The sequence below is a fragment of the Macaca thibetana genome, chromosome 19, assembly GCF_024542745.1.
Source record: "Macaca thibetana thibetana isolate TM-01 chromosome 19, ASM2454274v1, whole genome shotgun sequence".
Taxonomy (NCBI): Eukaryota; Metazoa; Chordata; class Mammalia; order Primates; family Cercopithecidae; genus Macaca; species Macaca thibetana.
Genome location: NC_065596.1, coordinates 30,256,053 through 30,273,774, shown reverse-complemented (window position 1 = coordinate 30,273,774; position 17,722 = coordinate 30,256,053). Strand labels below are relative to the sequence as shown.

The 17,722-nt window shown below is 53.6% G+C and overlaps 1 protein-coding gene across 1 annotated transcript in view; it reads right to left on the bottom strand.

Annotated features, from left to right (window-relative positions):
- The window catches only part of PRR12 (proline rich 12), a 104,284-nt gene that overhangs the window by 59,407 nt on the left and 27,155 nt on the right, over positions 1-17,722 (bottom strand). Inside the window, exons 9-14 of the mRNA XM_050771440.1 lie at positions 17,190-17,662; positions 11,747-11,872; positions 10,754-10,851; positions 7,498-7,644; positions 7,289-7,384; positions 6,058-7,035 (exon numbers count right to left, since the gene is read on the bottom strand). Coding sequence (XP_050627397.1) covers positions 6,889-7,035; positions 7,289-7,384; positions 7,498-7,644; positions 10,754-10,851; positions 11,747-11,872; positions 17,190-17,662 — 1,087 coding nt within the window. The 3' untranslated portion in view covers positions 6,058-6,888. Of the gene's footprint in view, positions 7,036-7,288; positions 7,385-7,497; positions 7,645-10,753; positions 10,852-11,746; positions 11,873-17,189; positions 17,663-17,722 lie in introns of the transcript that reaches the window.

Below are 17,722 nucleotides of genomic sequence, written 5' to 3'. Positions count from 1 at the left end.
CAGGCTAAAACCCTCAACCAAGATGTCCCCATGCCCTGAACTTGAGGCTCCACCTGTCAGCAGTCAACCATCTGCTTCCTGTGCCCCAGGTCCTGATCCCTGAAGGTTCTACTCGCACCCATCCTGGAACCTGCTTCCTAGTCCTAGGGTGGAGTATGGCCTTTGCAAGGCCAGGCTGCCTGAATTCAAATCCAGCTCTGCCACTTCAGTCTCATCTGTAAAATGGGGGCAAATACAAAACCACTTCACAGGGTGAGCGCGAGGCTAAAGGAGACGATTGCAGAGGAGGAATGAGCCTGGCGCATACTAAGTGCTCACCATCAATGACTGGCCGACACTTCTCCATTCTGCCCCAGAACCATGAATGTCCCTCTGTATCCCGGATTAAAACACTGATTAGCGGGCTGGACACAGTGGCTCACGCCTGTAATCCCAGCACTTTGGGAGGGTAAGGCGGGCGAATCACCTAAGGACAGGAATTCAAGACCAGCCTGGCCAACATGGTGAAACCCCCATCTCTACTAAAAATACAAAAATTAGCCGGGTGTGGTAGTGGGCGTCTGTAATCCCAGCTACTTGGGAGGCTGAGGCAGGAGAATCGCTTGAACCCGGGAGGCGGAGGTTGCAGTGAGCCGAGAGTGTGCCATTGCACTCCAGCCTGGGCAACAAGAGCGATACTGTCTCTAAAAAAAAAAAAAAAAAACACTGATTAGCTAATATCCCTTTCCAGGTTCTATTATCACAGAACCTTTGGCCTGTTCTCAACCTTCTTCCCTGGGAAAAAGTACGGCTCGGATGTACTATGTCACTTGTTGGCTCTCTTTCCTGCTAGGACCTCTGCACACCAGGGGTCCACCCCTGCTGGATGGGGAGTGGTGGGGCAAGAGGGTGGGCAATGTTTCAATCAGTTTCCAAACAAGCTCTGACACTTCCACCTAAGCCCCAGCTGCGGATACTGCACCCCCAACAGGAAGGAGTCCTGTGCCAACATCTCTCTTCCCAGATCTCACCATCCACATGATCCCTGCAGAGGATCAGAGTCTTTCCTACACCGCCCAATGGGGCCAACTTCTTGGCTGGGGCACCCTGCTTCTAGCAGGACCGAGATGCACTTTAAGAATGTGACAAAAGTTACCGCTTGCCCCCAAATGCTCCACACAACTGGCAGACCATTTTGGAAGGTTTACAGCCACCAGTGTCCCAAAGATCAACAGACAACATCGAAAAGACTGGCATCTCCCTAGACACTGTTAGTGCCAGAAATTATGTATTCGGTTCCTCCCCTCCCCTGTGCTCTGGCAGACCCTAGCAACGATTCTAAAGCTTTCCAGGTTTTGATGTCCCCATCTTTTTTTTTTCCCCCCGAGGCGGAGTCTCATTCTGCCACTCAGGCTGGAGTGCAGTGGCATGATCTTGGCTCACTGCAACCTCCGTCTCCCAGACTCAAGCAATTCTTCTGCCTCAGCCTCCCAAGTAGCTGGGATTACAGGCGCCTGCCAGCATGCCCGACCAATTTTTTTTTTTTTTTGAGATGGAGTTTCACTGGTCGCCCAGGCTGAAGTGCAATGGCGTGATCTCGGCTCACCGCAACCTCTGCCTCCCGGGCTCAAGCGATTCAGCCTCCCGAGTAGCTGGGATTACAGGTATGCACCACCACCCCGGCTGATTTTGTATTTTTAGTAGAGACAGGGCTTCTCCATGTTGGTCAGGCTGGTCTTGAACTCCCGACATCAGGTGATCTGCCCGCCTCAGCCTCCCAAAGTGCTGGGATTATAGGCGTGAGCCACAGCACCTGGCCATGCCCGACAAATTTTTGTATTTTCAGTAGAGGCAGGGTTTCAGCACGCTGGCCAGGCTGGTCTCGAACTCCTGACCTCAGGTAATCCACCCGCCCTGGCCTCCCAAGGTGCTGGGATTACAGGCATGAGCCACCATGCCTGGCCAATATCTCCATCTTTATCTTTCTGTCTCTCTCCTCCTTTTCTGTCATGTCATGGACCTCTGTTAAGCTTCTCTAGATCTCCTGCTACAGGTCACAGGAGCTGCAGGCCAGGTGATCCAAACTGGTTGTCTTCCTTCATTTTGACAAAAGCCCGTTTAACAGATGGCAAAGGTGAAGATGGGGTCTGTTACCCAACCTGCCCGGTTAGTGCTGCAGCTGGGATTCTAATTTGGGCAGCTGGATACCAAAGGCCAACCACAAGGTGATTCTGTCCCTAAAGGGACGATTCCTGACCTCACTGTCCACGCTCACAACACTCTACTCCAGGCCGAGCATGGTGGCTCATACCTCTAATCAATCCCAGCACTTTGGGAGGCCGAGGCGGGCGGATCACCTGAGATCAGGAGTTAGGGACCATCCTGGCCAACATGGTAAAACCCCGTCTTTACTAAACATACAAAAATTAAATGGGCATGGTGGCACGTGCCTTTAATTCCAGCTGCTCGGGAAGCTGAGGTAGAAGAATGGCTTGAACCCAGGGGGCAGAGGTTGCAATGAGTCGAGATCATGCCACTGCACTCAAGCTTGGGTAACAAAGCGAGACTCTGTCTCAAAAACGGAAAAAAAAAAAAAAAAAAAAAAAAAAAGAACACCCACTTTCCATCCTGGAACTCTGACCTGGGACAATGCCAATCCTTTGGCCTCAATTTTAACTTTTTTTTTTTTTTTTTTTGTAGACATGAGGGTCTCACCATGTTGCCCAGGCTGGACTCAAGCAATCCTCCTGCCCTGGCCTCCCAGAGTGCTGAGATTATAGGCATAAGCCACTTTCACCTGGCATTTGGCCTCAGTTTGACAGCCTCGTCCAGGACCTTGAGTGTGTGGCTTCCCATCAAAGGCTGCACCCCTACAGGCCACAGTTCAAGCACAGTAATGGTTTGTACTCAGTCCTCTTAACTCAATGAATCTAGAAAGTTCATGATCCTTTTTTAAATTTTTTAAGACGGAGTCTCACTCTGTTGCCCAGGCTAGAGTGTGGTGGAGCGATCTGGGCTCACTGCAACCTCAGTCTCCCAAGCAAATCTCCTGCTCAGCCTTCTGAGTAGCAGGCGCAAGCCACCACGCCCGGCTAATTTTTGTAATTTTAAGAGAGATAGGGTTTGCCGGGTGCAGCGGCTCATGCCTATAATCCCAGCACTTTGGGAGGTTGAGATGGGCAGATCACGAGGTCAGGAGTTCAAGATCAGCCTGACTAACATGGTGAAACCCCGTCTCTACTAAAAATACAAAAACTAGCCAGGAGTGGTGACATGCACCTGTTATCCCAGCTACTCAGGACGCTGAGGCAGGAGAATCGCTTGAACTTGGGAGTTGGAGGTTGCAGTGAGCCAAGATAGCACCATTGCACTCCAGCCTGGGAGACAGAGCAAGACTCTGTCTCGGCCGGGCGCGGTGGCTCAAGCCTGTAATCCCAGCACTTTGGGAGGCCGAGACGGGCGGATCACGAGGTCAGGAGATCGAGACCATCCTGGCTAACACGGTGAAACCCCGTCTCTATTAAGAAATACAAAAAACTAGCCGGGCGAGGTGGCGGGCGCCTGTAGTCCCAGCTACTCGGGAGGCTGAGGCCGGAGAATGGCGTAAACCCGGGAGGCGGAGCTTGCAGTGAGCTGAGATCCGGCCACTGCACTCCAGCCTGGGTGACAGAGCGAGACTCCATCTCAAAAAAAAAAAAAAAAAAAAAAAAAAAAAAAAAAAAAAAAAAAAAAAAAGACTCTGTCTCAAAAAAAAAAAAAAAGGAGAGTGAGTTTTTACCATGCTAGTCTCAACCTCCTGACCTCAGGTGACCAGCTCATCTCCACCTCCCAAAGTGCTGGGATTACAACCGTGAGCCACCACGCCTGGCCTCAAGGTCTATTGTTGACTTGCCCATTATGGTTCTCAAATGCTACTATCCATCCTCTAGTCTGAAACCAGGGCTCTAAAATCTGTAACATGTGGCCAGGAGCGGTGGCTCTTGCCCATAATTCCAGCACTTTGGGAGGCCAAGGCAGGCTGATCATGAGGTCAGATCGAGACCATCCTGGCTAACACGGTGAAACCCCGTCTCTACTAAAAATACAAAAAAAAAAAAAAAATTAGCCGGAGTGGTGGCGGGTCCTGTAGTCCCAGCTACTTGGGAGGCTGAGGCAGGAGAATGGCGTGAACCCGGGAGGCGGAGCTTGCAGTGAGCCAAGATCACACCACTGCACTCCAGCCTGGGTGACAGAGACTCTGTCCAAAAAAAAAAAAAAAAAAAACAAACTGTAACGTGATGGTCTAGAGTCCAAATTTGTCCAACCCACCTTATTTTGTTGTTCTGTTTCAGGCTTTTAGTAGCCTGAAGCCATGGTTTTTAATTTGTTTCTAATAATAAACAAAAAAGAGGGATGAGGAAGGGGCTTTACTGGTCCAATCAGACACAAAGAACCCACGACTATATTCTCTCCTTGGACACCCCTGGAACGATACTCAAGGTTCTAGAACGATGAGGGTTCTTCCTCAATCTCACCTAAAAGGGCATCTGGAATGCTGATGTTCCACCCTCAAATCTCACACTGGGTCCCTACCCACGGACTAAGCCAGGGTTCTGGAACACTTGTGGTCCCTCCACCTAGGCTCTAGAATGACAACAGCCTGTTCACTGCTTCATAGGCTGGGTTCTAAAATATTGCCAGGTGACCTCCACATTTTTCATTTTTTGAGATGGAGTCTAGCTCTGTCACCAGGGCTGGAGTGGCCCAATGGCAAGATCTCAACTCACTGTAACCTCCGCCTCCTCGTTTTAAGCAATTCTCCTGCCTCAGCCTCCCAAATAGCTGGGATTATAGGCACACGCCACCACGTCCAGCTGATTTTTGTATTTTTAGTACAGACGGGGTTTCACGACGTTGGCCAGGCTGGTCTCGAACTCCTGACCTCAAGTCATCCACCCACCCCGGCCCCCCGCAAGTGCTAGGATTACAGCCGTAAGCCACCGTGCCCAGCCAACCTGTACATTTTTAACCTTCTTATTCTAGAACACGGTTCTTCAAACTTGAATGTGCTTGAGAATCCTCTTGGCATTTTACTAAAAAGTGGGTTCTGATCAAGTAGATCGGAGCAACAGCCTGAGATTCTCCATCTTTTCCTTTAAGGGTGGGAGGAGGGGAAACAGTCCTATTCGACCTGCCCTCTCCTTGTCTGCTGCCCGTGCGGATTCTACATTTCTACAAGCTCTTGGGGAACTCCGAGAGTGCTGTACCATGGACCGCTCACTTGGATTCAATACAGGACTTGAGGCCAGGTGCGGTGGCTCACACCTGTAATCTCTTTGAGAGGCTGAGGTTGGCGCATCACTTGAGGTCAGGAGTTCGAGACGAGCCTGGCCAACATGGTGAAACCCCCGTATCTACTAAAAATACAAAAGTTAGCCGGATGTAGTGGTAGGCCCCTGTAATCCCAGCTACTTGGGAGGCTGAGGCAGGAGAATCGCTTGAACTGGGGAGGTTGAGGTTGCATGAGCCAAGACTGAACCACTGCACTCCAGCCTGGGCAACAGAGCGAGACTCTGTCTCCAAAAAAAAAAAAAAAAAAAAAAAAAAAACCCACAGGGTTTGAGCTGGGTGTGGTGGCATGCACCTGTAATGCCAGCTACTTGAGACTGGGGCAGGAGGATCCTTTAAGCCCAGAAGTTCAAGGCCAGCCTGGGTAACATAAGGAACACAGAGCCAGGCACAGTGGCTCTTGCCTATAATCCCGTCACTTTGGGAGGCTGAGGCAGGAGGATCGCTTGAGCCAGGGAGTTGGAGGCTGCAGTGAGCTATGATCACACCACTGCACTCCAGCCTAGGTGACAGAGCGAAATCCTGTCTTTAGCTAAAAAACAAAAGAAACCCTCCAATGATAAGTATGTGTTGTCTGAAGTCATTAAATTTCAGGGTGGGATACTTTGCTGCGTGGGGACACAGAACATATGCCAGCCTCAGGCCCCCCACTGCCCAGGGCTCTAGGAAAGTCCTGTTCCAGACCCTCTGCCCCTGCCACCACTGCCACCCACCCCAGCGCCGCAGGACAGAGGCACTCCAGCCTGCCGGTAAAGTGTTTGCCGTTGGGTTTTCGTTTGGCTGGTTGTGTGTACACAGTGTATACAAGTTGAGTTGTACAGAAGCCCAAGAAAGAGCGAGAGACAAAGGGTGGTGGGAGCAGGGGGTGGGGTGGAGGGGGCGAGAACAGGGAGGAGGGGAAAGGAGACCGATAAAAAATAGAACCACATCCAGACAACAAGGGGGGGGGCAGCGGGTGGGGGCCAGACACAGACAAATCGCCGTAGAAAAGGAGTGGGAGGGGCAGAGAGAGGGGACCCTTCTCCCCTCTCCACCTCCCCAGCCCCCTGCCCCAGGTATGTACAATAAATAAGATTAAAAATAATTAACAAGATGCGTTTTCCCCTCCCACCCGATGCCAAATGCCCTGGGGAGGGAATGGCCTTTAGCAAAGATCTTGGCCTGCAGGGGGGACTTGGGGGGAAGGGGTCCCCCAGCTCTCTGAAGCCACCCCACCCCCCCCAGCCATACATAGACTTTTCCTATACATTATGTACAAGGTGGAGGGGGCGGGGGCTGTGGCTGTGGAGGGGGGGTCGGGGCAAGGGGAGAGGGAAACCGTTACTAAATAGACATTTATACATATATATAAATAATTTCTCTGTACACCGAACAGTGGGAGGAATGGGGAGGGAGTGGAGGGGGCTCGGGAGAGGGGGGAGTCGGACTCTGAACCCTGCCCTGGAGGGGGCAGCACAGACACACCCTGACCCATGACCCCCTTTCCCGGCGACGGAGCCCAGGGGTTAGCTCCTGAGGACACGGTTCTGTCCCAGTTCTTGGTTCATGGAGGAGGCGCCCCCGTCACAGGCTGGGGCAGGGTCACCCACAGCGGCTGTGGGCCTGTGCTTGGGCCAGCAGGTCACTGAAGGAATCAAAGAGCTGTTCCAGCCACGGCTGGTTCCGCATGCACTGCTGGACCACCTCCTCCTGGCCCAGGTCCTCGGCGCCGCCCTCGATGGCCAGGGTCTGCAGGGGTCAAACACGGCACTGGGAAGGGTGGCAAAGCGGCCTCTGGGGAGGGAAGGGGCTGGGACCTGGGGAGTCAGATGTCAGTGTCCCAGGGAGACCAGGGCTGGGGGCTGCATCCTTAAGTCCAAGTTAGAAAGACCTAAACTCTTGGGTCTGCGGCAGGATGGGGCTGGGCTTGGACCCTCGGATCCCGAGAGGAGGTCACAAGGGTTGGAATCCCAGGGTGATGGGTGCTGTGGGTGGGGCTCACCTGGTCCCGGCAGCGCAGGAAGGTGTGGTATTTATAGTGGTGGAGTGAATGGTAGAGCGTATAGTATCCCGACTTTTCCAGCTCGACCTTGAACTCCTGGGTAGGAGTGGAGATGCCTCAGCCCCTCTGGCCCGGCGCTGGGCAGCCCCTCTCCTCCCTCCGCACACACTGCCACACTCCCCACTCCCAGCCCTGGCCCCAGGGCCCACCTGGGCTCTGACCACGCTCCTCTTGAGCTTGCTGAGTGTCTTGCGGTTGTACGGTTCCCCGGCGGGCCGCAGCCGCACAGCCCCCTCTTCCGGGGAGCCCTCCCCACTCTGCTCCACTTGCAGCTGTGGGAACGTGTGCAGGGCATCCTGCGGGAAGCCGATGGGTCAGCTGGACGCTGCCCTGGACCCACACACCCCAAACTCAACAGCCAGGCCTCAGATCTGTGCCTCAGTTTCCCCCAGTTTGCAGATCAGCAGAGACAACTGGAGTCTTGGTCTCCTCAAAGGACAGAGGAGGCTGGGCCTGACCAGTGAAGCTTACACTGTGCTTTCTGGCCTGGCTCAAATTCTCAGTGTCACCCAAAATTCTACCCCAGAATTCCCAGCACCATCCTAACCATCTATCCCAGAATTCCCAGCCCCATCCTAACCATCTACCCCAGAATTCCCACTCCCATCCAACCATCTACCCCAGAATTCCCAGCCCCATCCTAACCATCTACCCCAGAATTCCCACTCACATCCTAACCACCTATCCCAGAATTCCCAGTCCCATCCTAACCATCTATCCCAGAATTCCCAGTCCCATCCTAACCATCTACCCCAGAATTCCCAGCCCCATCCTAACCATCTATCCCAGAATTCCCCCTCATATCCTAACCATCTATCCCAGAATTCCCCCTCACATCCTAACCATCTATCCCAGAATTCCCAGCCTGATCCTAACCATCTACCCCAGAATTCCCACTCCCATCCTAATCATCTACCCCAGAATTCCCACTCACATCCTAACCACCTATCCCAGAATTCCCCCTCACATCCTAACCATCTATCCCAGAATTCCCAGCCCCATCCTAACCACCTATCCCAGAATTCCCCCTCACATCCTAACCATCTATCCCAGAATTCCCCCTCCCATCCTAACCATCTACCCCAGAATTCTCAGTCCCATCCTAACCATCTACCCCAGAATTCTTTTTTTTTTTTTTTTTGAGACAAAGTCTCGCTCTGTTGCCCAGACTGGAGCGCAGTGGCGCGACCTCGGCTCACTGCAAACTCCACCTCCTGGGCTCACACCATTCTCCTGCCTCAGCCTCCCAAGTAGCTGGGACTACAGGCACCCACCACCATGCCTGGCTAATTTTTTCTATATTTTTAGTAGAGACAGGGTTTCACCATGTTAGCCAGGATGGTCTTGATCTCCTGACCTCGTGATCCGCCTGCCTTAGCCTCCCAAAGTACTGGGATTACTGGTGTGAGCCATCGCACCCAGTCATCTACCCTAGAATTCTAACTCCCGACTAATAACACATACTTCTCAGACCTACCCTAATATCCTACACCGGGATTATCCACCCTAGTGTAACATCTCACCAGAATCCTCAGTGCCAGCCTAACAATCCGTCTCAGAATTTATAGACTAGATTCATATCCTCCAGAGTTTTTATTTTTTATTTTTTATTTTTTTTGAGACGGAGTCTCGCTCTGTTGCCCAGGCTGGAGTGCAGTGGCCGGATCTCAGCTCACTGCAAGCTCCGCCTCCCGGGTTCATGCCATTCTCCTGCCTCAGCCTCCCGAGTAGCTGGGACTACAGGCGCCCACCACCTCGCCCGGCTAGTTTTTTGTATTTTTTTAGTAGAGACGGGGTTTCACCGTGTTAGCCAGGACGGTCTCGATCTCCCGACCTCGTGATCCGCCCGTCTCGGCCTCCCAAAGTGCTGGGATTACAGGCTTGAGCCACCGCGCCCGGCCCCTCCAGAGTTTTTATAACCTAATGCTACCCAGAATTTTCCAACTCACCCAGCACTCTACCCCCAAATTTTCAGAGCCAGCATAACATTCCAGCTTAGATTTCTCCACACCAGTCTAAGAATCCATTCCAGAATTATCAGTCATTCTAACATCCCACCCATCATTCTGAGAAAACTACTATCTCACTCAAAATTCTCAGAGTCAGACTAATATTTCCCCATATATTTTCCTTTTTGGAGACAGCCTTTGCTCTGTCGCCCAGGCTGGAGTGCAGTGGTGCCATCTCGGCTCACTGCAAGCTCCACCTCCTGGGTTCAACCAATTCTCCTGCCTCAGCCTCCCGGGAAGCTAAGACTACAGGCGCCCCCCACCACACCCAGCTAATTTTTTATTTTGAGTAGAGACAGGATTTCACCCTGTTGGCCAGGGTGGTCTCGAACTCTTGACCTCAGGCCAGCCTTGGCTTCCCAAAGTGCTAGGATCACAGGCGTGAGTCACCGCGCCCGGCCTCCCTGTATATCTTCTTTTTTTTTTTTTTTTTTTTTTTTTTTTTTTTTTGAGACGTAGTCTCGCTCTGTCGCCCAGGCTAGAGTGCAGTGGCCGGATCTCAGCTCACTGCAAGCTCCGCCTCCCGGGTTTACGCCATTCTCCTGCCTCAGCCTCCCAAGTAGCTGGGACTACAGGCGCCCACTACCTCGCCCGGCTAGTTTTTTTGTATTTTTTAGTAGAGACGGGGTTTCACCAGGTTAGCCAGGATGGTCTCGATCTCCTGACCTTGTGATCCGCCTGTCTCGGCCTCCCAAAGTGCTGGGATTACAGGCTTGAGCCACCGCGCCCGGCCTGTATATCTTCTAAGACTAACTTCCCACCAGCCATCTCAGCGCCAGCCTCACAGCCTATCCCAGAATTCTTAGTATCAGCCTAGAATTCTCAGACTCACTACAAGTCTTCCAGAATTCTCAAAGCCAGAATAACATTCGATTCCAGAAGCCTCAGTTACCCTAACACTCTATCCCGGAATTCTAAGTGCCACACTAACATCCCAACCAGAATCCTCAGAGCCAGTTTAGTTTACCATTGGATTTCAGAGCCCTGATATTCCATCCCAGAATATCCCAGAAGGGAAATCATACAGATGACTTAACACGGAAGCCTGGGATCCTAATAGCCTGCATTGGACTCACGAAGAAGCTACCAGTCCAGCGCCAGCCTTGGGTGCAGGCCTAGTCTGTTTGGCTCCACACTTACTCTCCGCAACAACAGCCTAGCCTTTCAAAACCTCCCCTCCACCGCCCCAAGGCCCACAGCTCCTCCCCACGTGGGCTTCACAGCTGTTGAGAACCCAGAGATCTCCTGACAGTCCTGCCCTCAACTTTTCTTCCATCTGAGCCCAGAAGGACGATCTCCTTCCAAGAATCACCCTCCCCAATAGCAGCCAACATGTACATGTCTTCTCTATGTGGACCCTGGGCCCCAGACACCCCCCGCCCAGACCCCCAGGCACCTGCAGGGCTGGGCTTAGCGACAGCCGCTTCAGGACTTTCTTCTTGTGCTCATTCAGCAGGCCGTCGATCTTCCGCATGGGGGGCAGGTACAGCTCGTCTGATGGATGAGGACATGGTGTCAGGAAGGCCACAGCCCCACAAAGCACGGGGGCCAAGGTGGGGTCATGGAGTCTGGGTCCCCAAATCCCCTTCCCACTCAGAGACAAAAGTAAAGGCCCCAGTCCCCTCCTCCTTCAGACCCAGGAGTCTTGGCCCCAGCTCCCTCGCCCCTCAGACCCAGGAGTCCAGACCCCCAGCTGCTCCTCCCTCAGACCCGGGAGTCCAAGCCCCCAGCTGCTCCTCCCTCAGACCCGGGAGTCCAGGCCCCCAGCTGCTCCTCCCTCAGACCCGGGAGTCCAGGCCCCCAGCTGCTCCTCCCTCAGACCCGGGAGTCCAGGCCCCCAGCTGCTCCTCCCTCAGACCCGGGAGTCCAGGCCCCCAGCTGCTCCTCCCTCAGACCCGGGAGTCCAATCCCAGTCCCCTCCTCCCTCAGACCCGGGAGTCCAGGCCCCCAGCCCCTCCTCCCTCAGACCCAGGAGTCCAGGCCCCCAGCCCCTCCTCCCTCAGACCCAGGAGTCTGGGTCCTCAGCCCCTCCTCCCTCAGACCCAGGAGTCCAGGCCCCCAGCCCCTCCTCCCTCAGACCCAGGACTCTAGGCCCCAGCCCCTCCTCCCTCAGACCAGGTCCAGGCCTTAGCTCCTCCTCCCTCAGACCCAGGAGTCCAGACCCCCACCCCTCCTTCCTCAGACCCGGGAGTCCAGACCCCAGCCCCTCCTCCCTCAGACCCAGGAGTCCAGGCCCCCAGCCCCTCCTCCCTCAGACCCAGGGACTTCCTCCCTCAGACCCAGGACTCCAGGTCCCAGCCCCTCCTCTCTCAGACCAGGTCCAAGACCTCAGCACCTGCTCCCTCAGACCGAGTCAGCCCCCACCCCTCCTCCGCAGGCCTCAGCTCACCATGCGTGTCCTCCAGGGCCTGGATCATGTCTGGGTCAAGTGCTGTGCTCACCAACATCTCCACATAGCTCCGGTACATCTCCCGCATCGCCCGGGTTTTCAGCAGACGCCCAGGTACTGCCCGCTCTGCAGAAAAGACAGGACGCAGGCTCGTTATCCCAACTTCCTCTGAGACCACCTGTGTAGCAGATGCTGTTCTCAACACTGGGGACCAGAAGAGAAATCCCTGCTTTCAGGAGGTCCAAGTCCACTAGGGAAGACTGACAGGCAAGCACCAGTGCCACGTGCTCTTGTGGCAGAACCACAGGAACTGCAAGAAGCTCAGAGAAGGCCGGGCACAGTGGCTCACACCTGTCATCCCAGCACTTTGGGAGGCTGAGGCAGACCACCTGAAGTCAGGAGTTTGATACCAGCCTAGCCAACACGGTAAAACCCTGTCTCTACTAAAAATACAAAAATTAGCCAGGCGTGGTGGCACATGCCTATAATCCCAGCTACTCAGGAGGCTGAGGCAGGAGGATGGCTTGAACCCAGGAAGTGGAGGTTGCAGTGAGTCAAGACTGTGCCATTGCATAGCCTGGGTGGCAGAGTGAACCTAGTCTCAAAAAAAAAAAAAAAAAAAAAAAAAAAAAAAAAAAAGCCGGGCACTGTGGCCCGTAAAGTGCTGTAGCCTCCTGTAATCCCAGCACTTTGGGAGGCCAAGGCTGGTGGATCACCTGAGGTCAGGAATTCGAGACCAGCCTGACCAACATGGAGAAATCCCATCTCTACTAAGAAATACAAAATTGGCCGGGCATGGTGGAGCATGCCTGTAGTCCCAGCTACTCGGGAAGCTGAGGCAGGAGAATCCCTTGAACCTGGGAGGCGGAGGTTGCGGTGAGCAGAGATCCCACCATTGCACTCCAGCCGGGGTAACAAGAGTAAAACTCTATCTCAAAAAAAAAAAAAACAAAGGGGCTGGGCATGGTGGCTCATGCCTGTAATCTCAGCCCTTTGGGAGGCCAAGGCAGGTGGATCACCTGAGGTCGGGAGTTCGAGAACAGCCTGACCAACATGGAGAAACTCCGTCTCTCCTAAAAATACAAAATTAGCTGAATGTGGTGTCAGGCGCCTGTAATCCCAGCTACTTGGGAGGCTGAGGCAGGAGAATCGCTTGAACCCGGGAGGCAGAGGTTGCGGTGAACCGAGATTGCACCATTGCACTGGAAATAAAGAGTGAGACTTTGTCTCAAAAAAAAAAAAAAAAAAAAAAAAAAAGCTCACAGGAGGCATCAGAGTCACCCTTGTTCAAGGTCAAACAAAGGCTGAGCCTTGAGAGAGAGCTCAGAGCAGTTAATTGTGGCTTCACTTAAGTCTAAAGCAGCAGCATTGTTGGTTTCCAAAAGAGTGCATCCAGAGGTCAGATCATAAAGAGGCAAGGCTGATGGAGGAGATGGGAGCTGGGAGTGGACAGGTCAGTGCAGGCCAAACCATACTGGGCCTCCAACACGAGGCAGAAAGGGCAAGGGCTTTTTCTGGTGGGTACTAGGGAAACATGGGAGAGCTGAGAGCAGGGAAGGGGTGAGTATAAGTGTAGAAAGATGCCTCCTAAAGCCAACTAGCGGACAGACTGGAGGAGTGAGGCTGAAGTCCAGGCTGATGGACCAGCTAGGAACAAATGGAGGTGGGGCAGGGCTGGAAGCAGAGGACGAGGCTGAGCTGGGCAGGTCTGGGAAAGAGTGCAGGTGATGGGGCCAGGCAGGGCTGGGAGCTGCCCGGCTGTGGGGGCGATAGGTAGAAAAGGAAAAGAGAAAGGCTGGGTACGGTGGCTCAGCCTGTGATCCCAGCACTTTGTGAGACTGAGGCGAGCGGATTGCCTGAGGTCAGGAGTTCGAGACCACCCTGGGCCAACATGGTAAAACCTCATCTCTACTAAAAACACAAAAATTAGCCGGGTGTGGGGGTGGGCACCTGTAGTCCCAGCTACTCAGGAGGCTGAGGCAGGAGAATGAACCCGGAAGGCAGAGCGTGCAGTGAGCCAAGATCACGCCACTGTACTTCAACCTGGGTGACAGTGAGACTCCGTCTCAAAAAAAAAAAAAAAAAAAAAAAAAAAAAAAAGAGGTGAGAATGGCTCCTGGGAAGTCTGGTCAGGTGACTGTGTAGCCAGAGGTGCGGTCCCTAAGATAGGGAAGCCAGGACAAAGAGCTTGATGGGATTTGGGGGTACTGGGGAAGGTCTGTGGGGTAGCCAAAGGCAAAAACTGGGCTTGGGCTCACTGGAAAGGGGTCATGACCCCAGCAACAAGGCAGACAGCTCCTCAACAAGAGGGAAGGAAACTGGGACCCTGGACAACCCCGAGAAAGAGCCATTCATTCATTTGTTGAGACAGAGTTTCCATCTGTCGCCCAGAGTGGAATGCAATGGTGTGATCTCGGCTCACTGCAACCTCCGCCTCCTGGGTTCACACCATTCTCCTGCCTCAGCCTCCCGAGTAGCTGGGACTACAGGCGCCTGCCACCACGCCCGGCTAATTTTTTTGTGTGTGTCTTTTAGTAGAGACGGGGTTTCACTGTGTTAGCCAGGATGGTCTCGATCTCCTGACCTTGTGATCTGCCCACCTTGGCCTCCCAAAGTGCTGGGATTACAGGCATGAGCCACCGCACCCGGCCTTGAGTGGCTGTATTTCTTTCTTTTTTTTTGAGACGGAGTCTTGCTCTGTCACCCAGGCTGGAGTGCAGTGGCCGGATCTCAGCTCACTGCAAGCTCCTCCTCTCGGGTTCACGCCATTCTCCTGCCTCAGCCTCCCGAGTAGCTGGGACTACAGGCACCCGCCACTTCACCCGGCTAGTTTTTTGTATTTTTTTTTAGTAGAGACGGGGTTTCACCGTATTAGCCAGGATGGTCTCGATCTCCTGACCTCATGATCCGCCCGTCTCGGCCTCCCAAAGTGCTGGGATTACAGGCTTGAGCCACCGCGCCCGGCCTTTTTTTTTTTTTTTTTTTGAGACGGAGTCTTGCTCTGTCACCCAAGCTGGAGTGCAGTGGCTGGATCTCAGCTCACTGCAAGCTCCACCTCCCGGGTTCACACCATTCTCCTGCCTCAGCCTCCCGAGTAGCTGGGACTACAGGCGTCCACCACCTCGCCCGGCTAGTTTTTTGTATTTTTTTAGTAGAGACAGGGTTTCACCGTGTTAGCCAGGATGGTCTCGATCTCCTGACCTTGTGATCCGCCCGTCTCAGCCTCCCAAAGTGCTGGGATTACAGGCTTGAGCCACCGCGCCCGGCCCGAGTGGCTGTATTTCTAATCTCTGTTAAAAACAGAGATTAAAAACTGTGTGGCCCTGACCAAGTCCCATCACCGCTCGGTACCTCAGTTTCCTCATCTTTTATTTATTTAAGAAGCTATCCTTAGAGACAGGGTCTAATTCTGTCACCCTGGCTGGAAAGCAGTGGTATAATCATAGCTCACCATAGCCTTGAACTCATGGGCTCAAGTGATCCTTCTGCCTCAGCCTCCTGAGTAGCTGGGACAACAGGCATTCGCCACTAAGCCCAGCTAATTTTTTTTTTTTTTTTTTTTTTTTTTTTGAGACGGAGTCTGGCTCTGTCGCCCGGGCTGGAGTGCAGTGGCCGGATCTCAGCTCACTGCAAGCTCCGCCTCCCGGGTTTACGCCATTCTCCTGCCTCAGCCTCCCGAGTAGCTGGGACTACAGGCGCCCGCCGCCTCGCCCGGCTAGTTTTTTTGTATTTTTTTAGTAGAGACGGGGTTTCACCGTGTTCGCCAGGATGGTCTCGATCTCCTGACCTCGTGATCCGCCCGTCTCGGCCTCCCAAAGTGCTGGGATTACAGGCTTGAGCCACCGCGCCCGGCAAGCCCAGCTAATTTTTAAAAAATTTTTTGTAGAGATGGGGGTCTCACTATGTTGCCCAGGCTCATCTCTAACTCTTGAGCTCAAGTGATCCTACCACCTCGGCCTCCCAAAGTGGAGGGATTACAGGTGTGAGCCACCACACCCGGCCCCCATCTTTAAAATGAGGATAATTCTTTTTTTTGTTTGTTTGTTTTTTTGTTTTTTTGAGACGGAGTCTCGCTCTGTCGCCCAGGCTGGAGTGCAGTGGCGCGATCTCGGCTCACTGCAAGCTCCGCCTCCTGGGTTTACGCCATTCTCCTGCCTCAGCCTCCTGAGTAGCTGGGACTACAGGCACCCGCCACCGCACCCGGCTAATTTTTTGTATTTTTAGTAGAGACGGGGTTTCACCGTGGTCTCGATCTCCTGACCTTGTGATCCGCCCACCTCGGCCTCCCAAAGTGCTGGGATTACAAGCGTGAGCCACCGCGCCCGGCCGAGGATAATTCTAATAAGCTATCTCACAGGGTTTATTAGGTAAAGGTCAAGTAAGCCTGTATGCAAATGTTTAAAATGATTCCTGGCACATAGTAAGCACTTAACAAAAGTCAGCTATTACCCTTACTGTACATATGTGAATATATATATATATATTTTTGTTGTTATTGTCGTCACTAACCAGACATATTTTTTTTTTTTTTGAGATGGAGTCTTATTCTGTCTCCCAGGCTGGAGTGCAGTGGCCTGATCGCAGCTCACTGTAACCTCTGCCTCCCAGGTTCAAGTGATTCTCCTGCCTCAGCCTCCCGAGTAGCTGGGATTACGGGCATGTGCCACCGTGCCCAGCTAATTTTTGTATTTTTTAGTAAAGATGGGGTTTCACCATGTTGGCCAAGCTGGTCTTGAACTCCTGACCTCACCTGATCTGCCTGCCCTGGCCTCCCAAAGTGTTGGGATTACAAGTGCAAGCCACTGTGCCCGGCCTAACCGGACATCATCAAAAGCACTGAGGATGTGGCAGTGTGCTGGGCAGACATGGAGTACACAAGTGGTGTCTACTAAAGACCGGCACTCTCCTATGACCTTCGTCTGTTATGAACCCATTTTACAGGTGATATCATTAAGGCACAAGAGGTTATGCCTCTTTCTCAGTGTCACCCAGGGCCTCATAGGAAACCCCACCATCACAGAGTCTCCAGGACAGCCACCTAGTCCCACATCTTCCTCAGCCCTCAAATCCTGCCTGTTACGAGGCAGAACGCAGCACTGAAGAGTAGAGTCCGAGGCACCCTGGGCTCAGTTGCAACTCTGGTGGGCACCCAACACAGACTATGCTGCCGTCTCTTGGTGCCTCGGCTTCCTCACCTGTAGATGAGGGTAACAGTATCTACCTACTAGGATGGGTGAAAATTACACAAGTTAACATCCATCAGCTTCTTAGCAGGCAGCCTGTTGTGCAGTTAGATGCCCCGTGACTGTCAGCTGCTGCCATTATCTGTAACATACTAGTTGTTACCATCCTGCTGAGGCTACCTAGAGCCCTCTGGACAGCCCTCACCTGTGTCGTCCCTTTCCCACCCACCCCTGCAGCCCTGAGCTGCCTGGGGCCTCACCGTCCTCGCTGGGGGCTCCAGGGGAGGACTCCGAGTCCGAGGAGCTGCCTGGTGGGCCCCCACCTGCTGCAGCGTTGCCCCCTGCCTCCTTCAGCCATTTCTTCCTCTTCTTAGGGGGCGGTTCAGCCTTCACCTTGGTAGGCCGGGCTTTAGGCAGCCGGGATGTGGCAGGCTGTCCTGTGGCGAGACTCCGCTCTGGCCGCGTCTGCCGTCCGCTGGCGGCCCGCTCGCCCCGCAGTGGCCGCTCCCCACGCGTCACCTTCTCCTTCTCCTTTTCCTTCTCGACAGGCCGCAGGAGGGAGGGCTTCTCGGGGGCAGGGGGCTCAGGCATAGCCGTCTCAGGCGTCTGCTCTGGGGGCTTTTCAGATGTCGTCTTTTCAGGGGTCTCAGGCTTGGGAGGTGGTGCTGGGGCCTTAGGGGGAGGTGCAGAGCTACCCCCAGCAGATGTGGGGTTCTTGGCCTGCCCAGAGCGTCTAGAAGGGAACAGAGAAGGGAAGGTAGTCAGTAGCCCCCGAGAACCCCAGTTCTCCTCA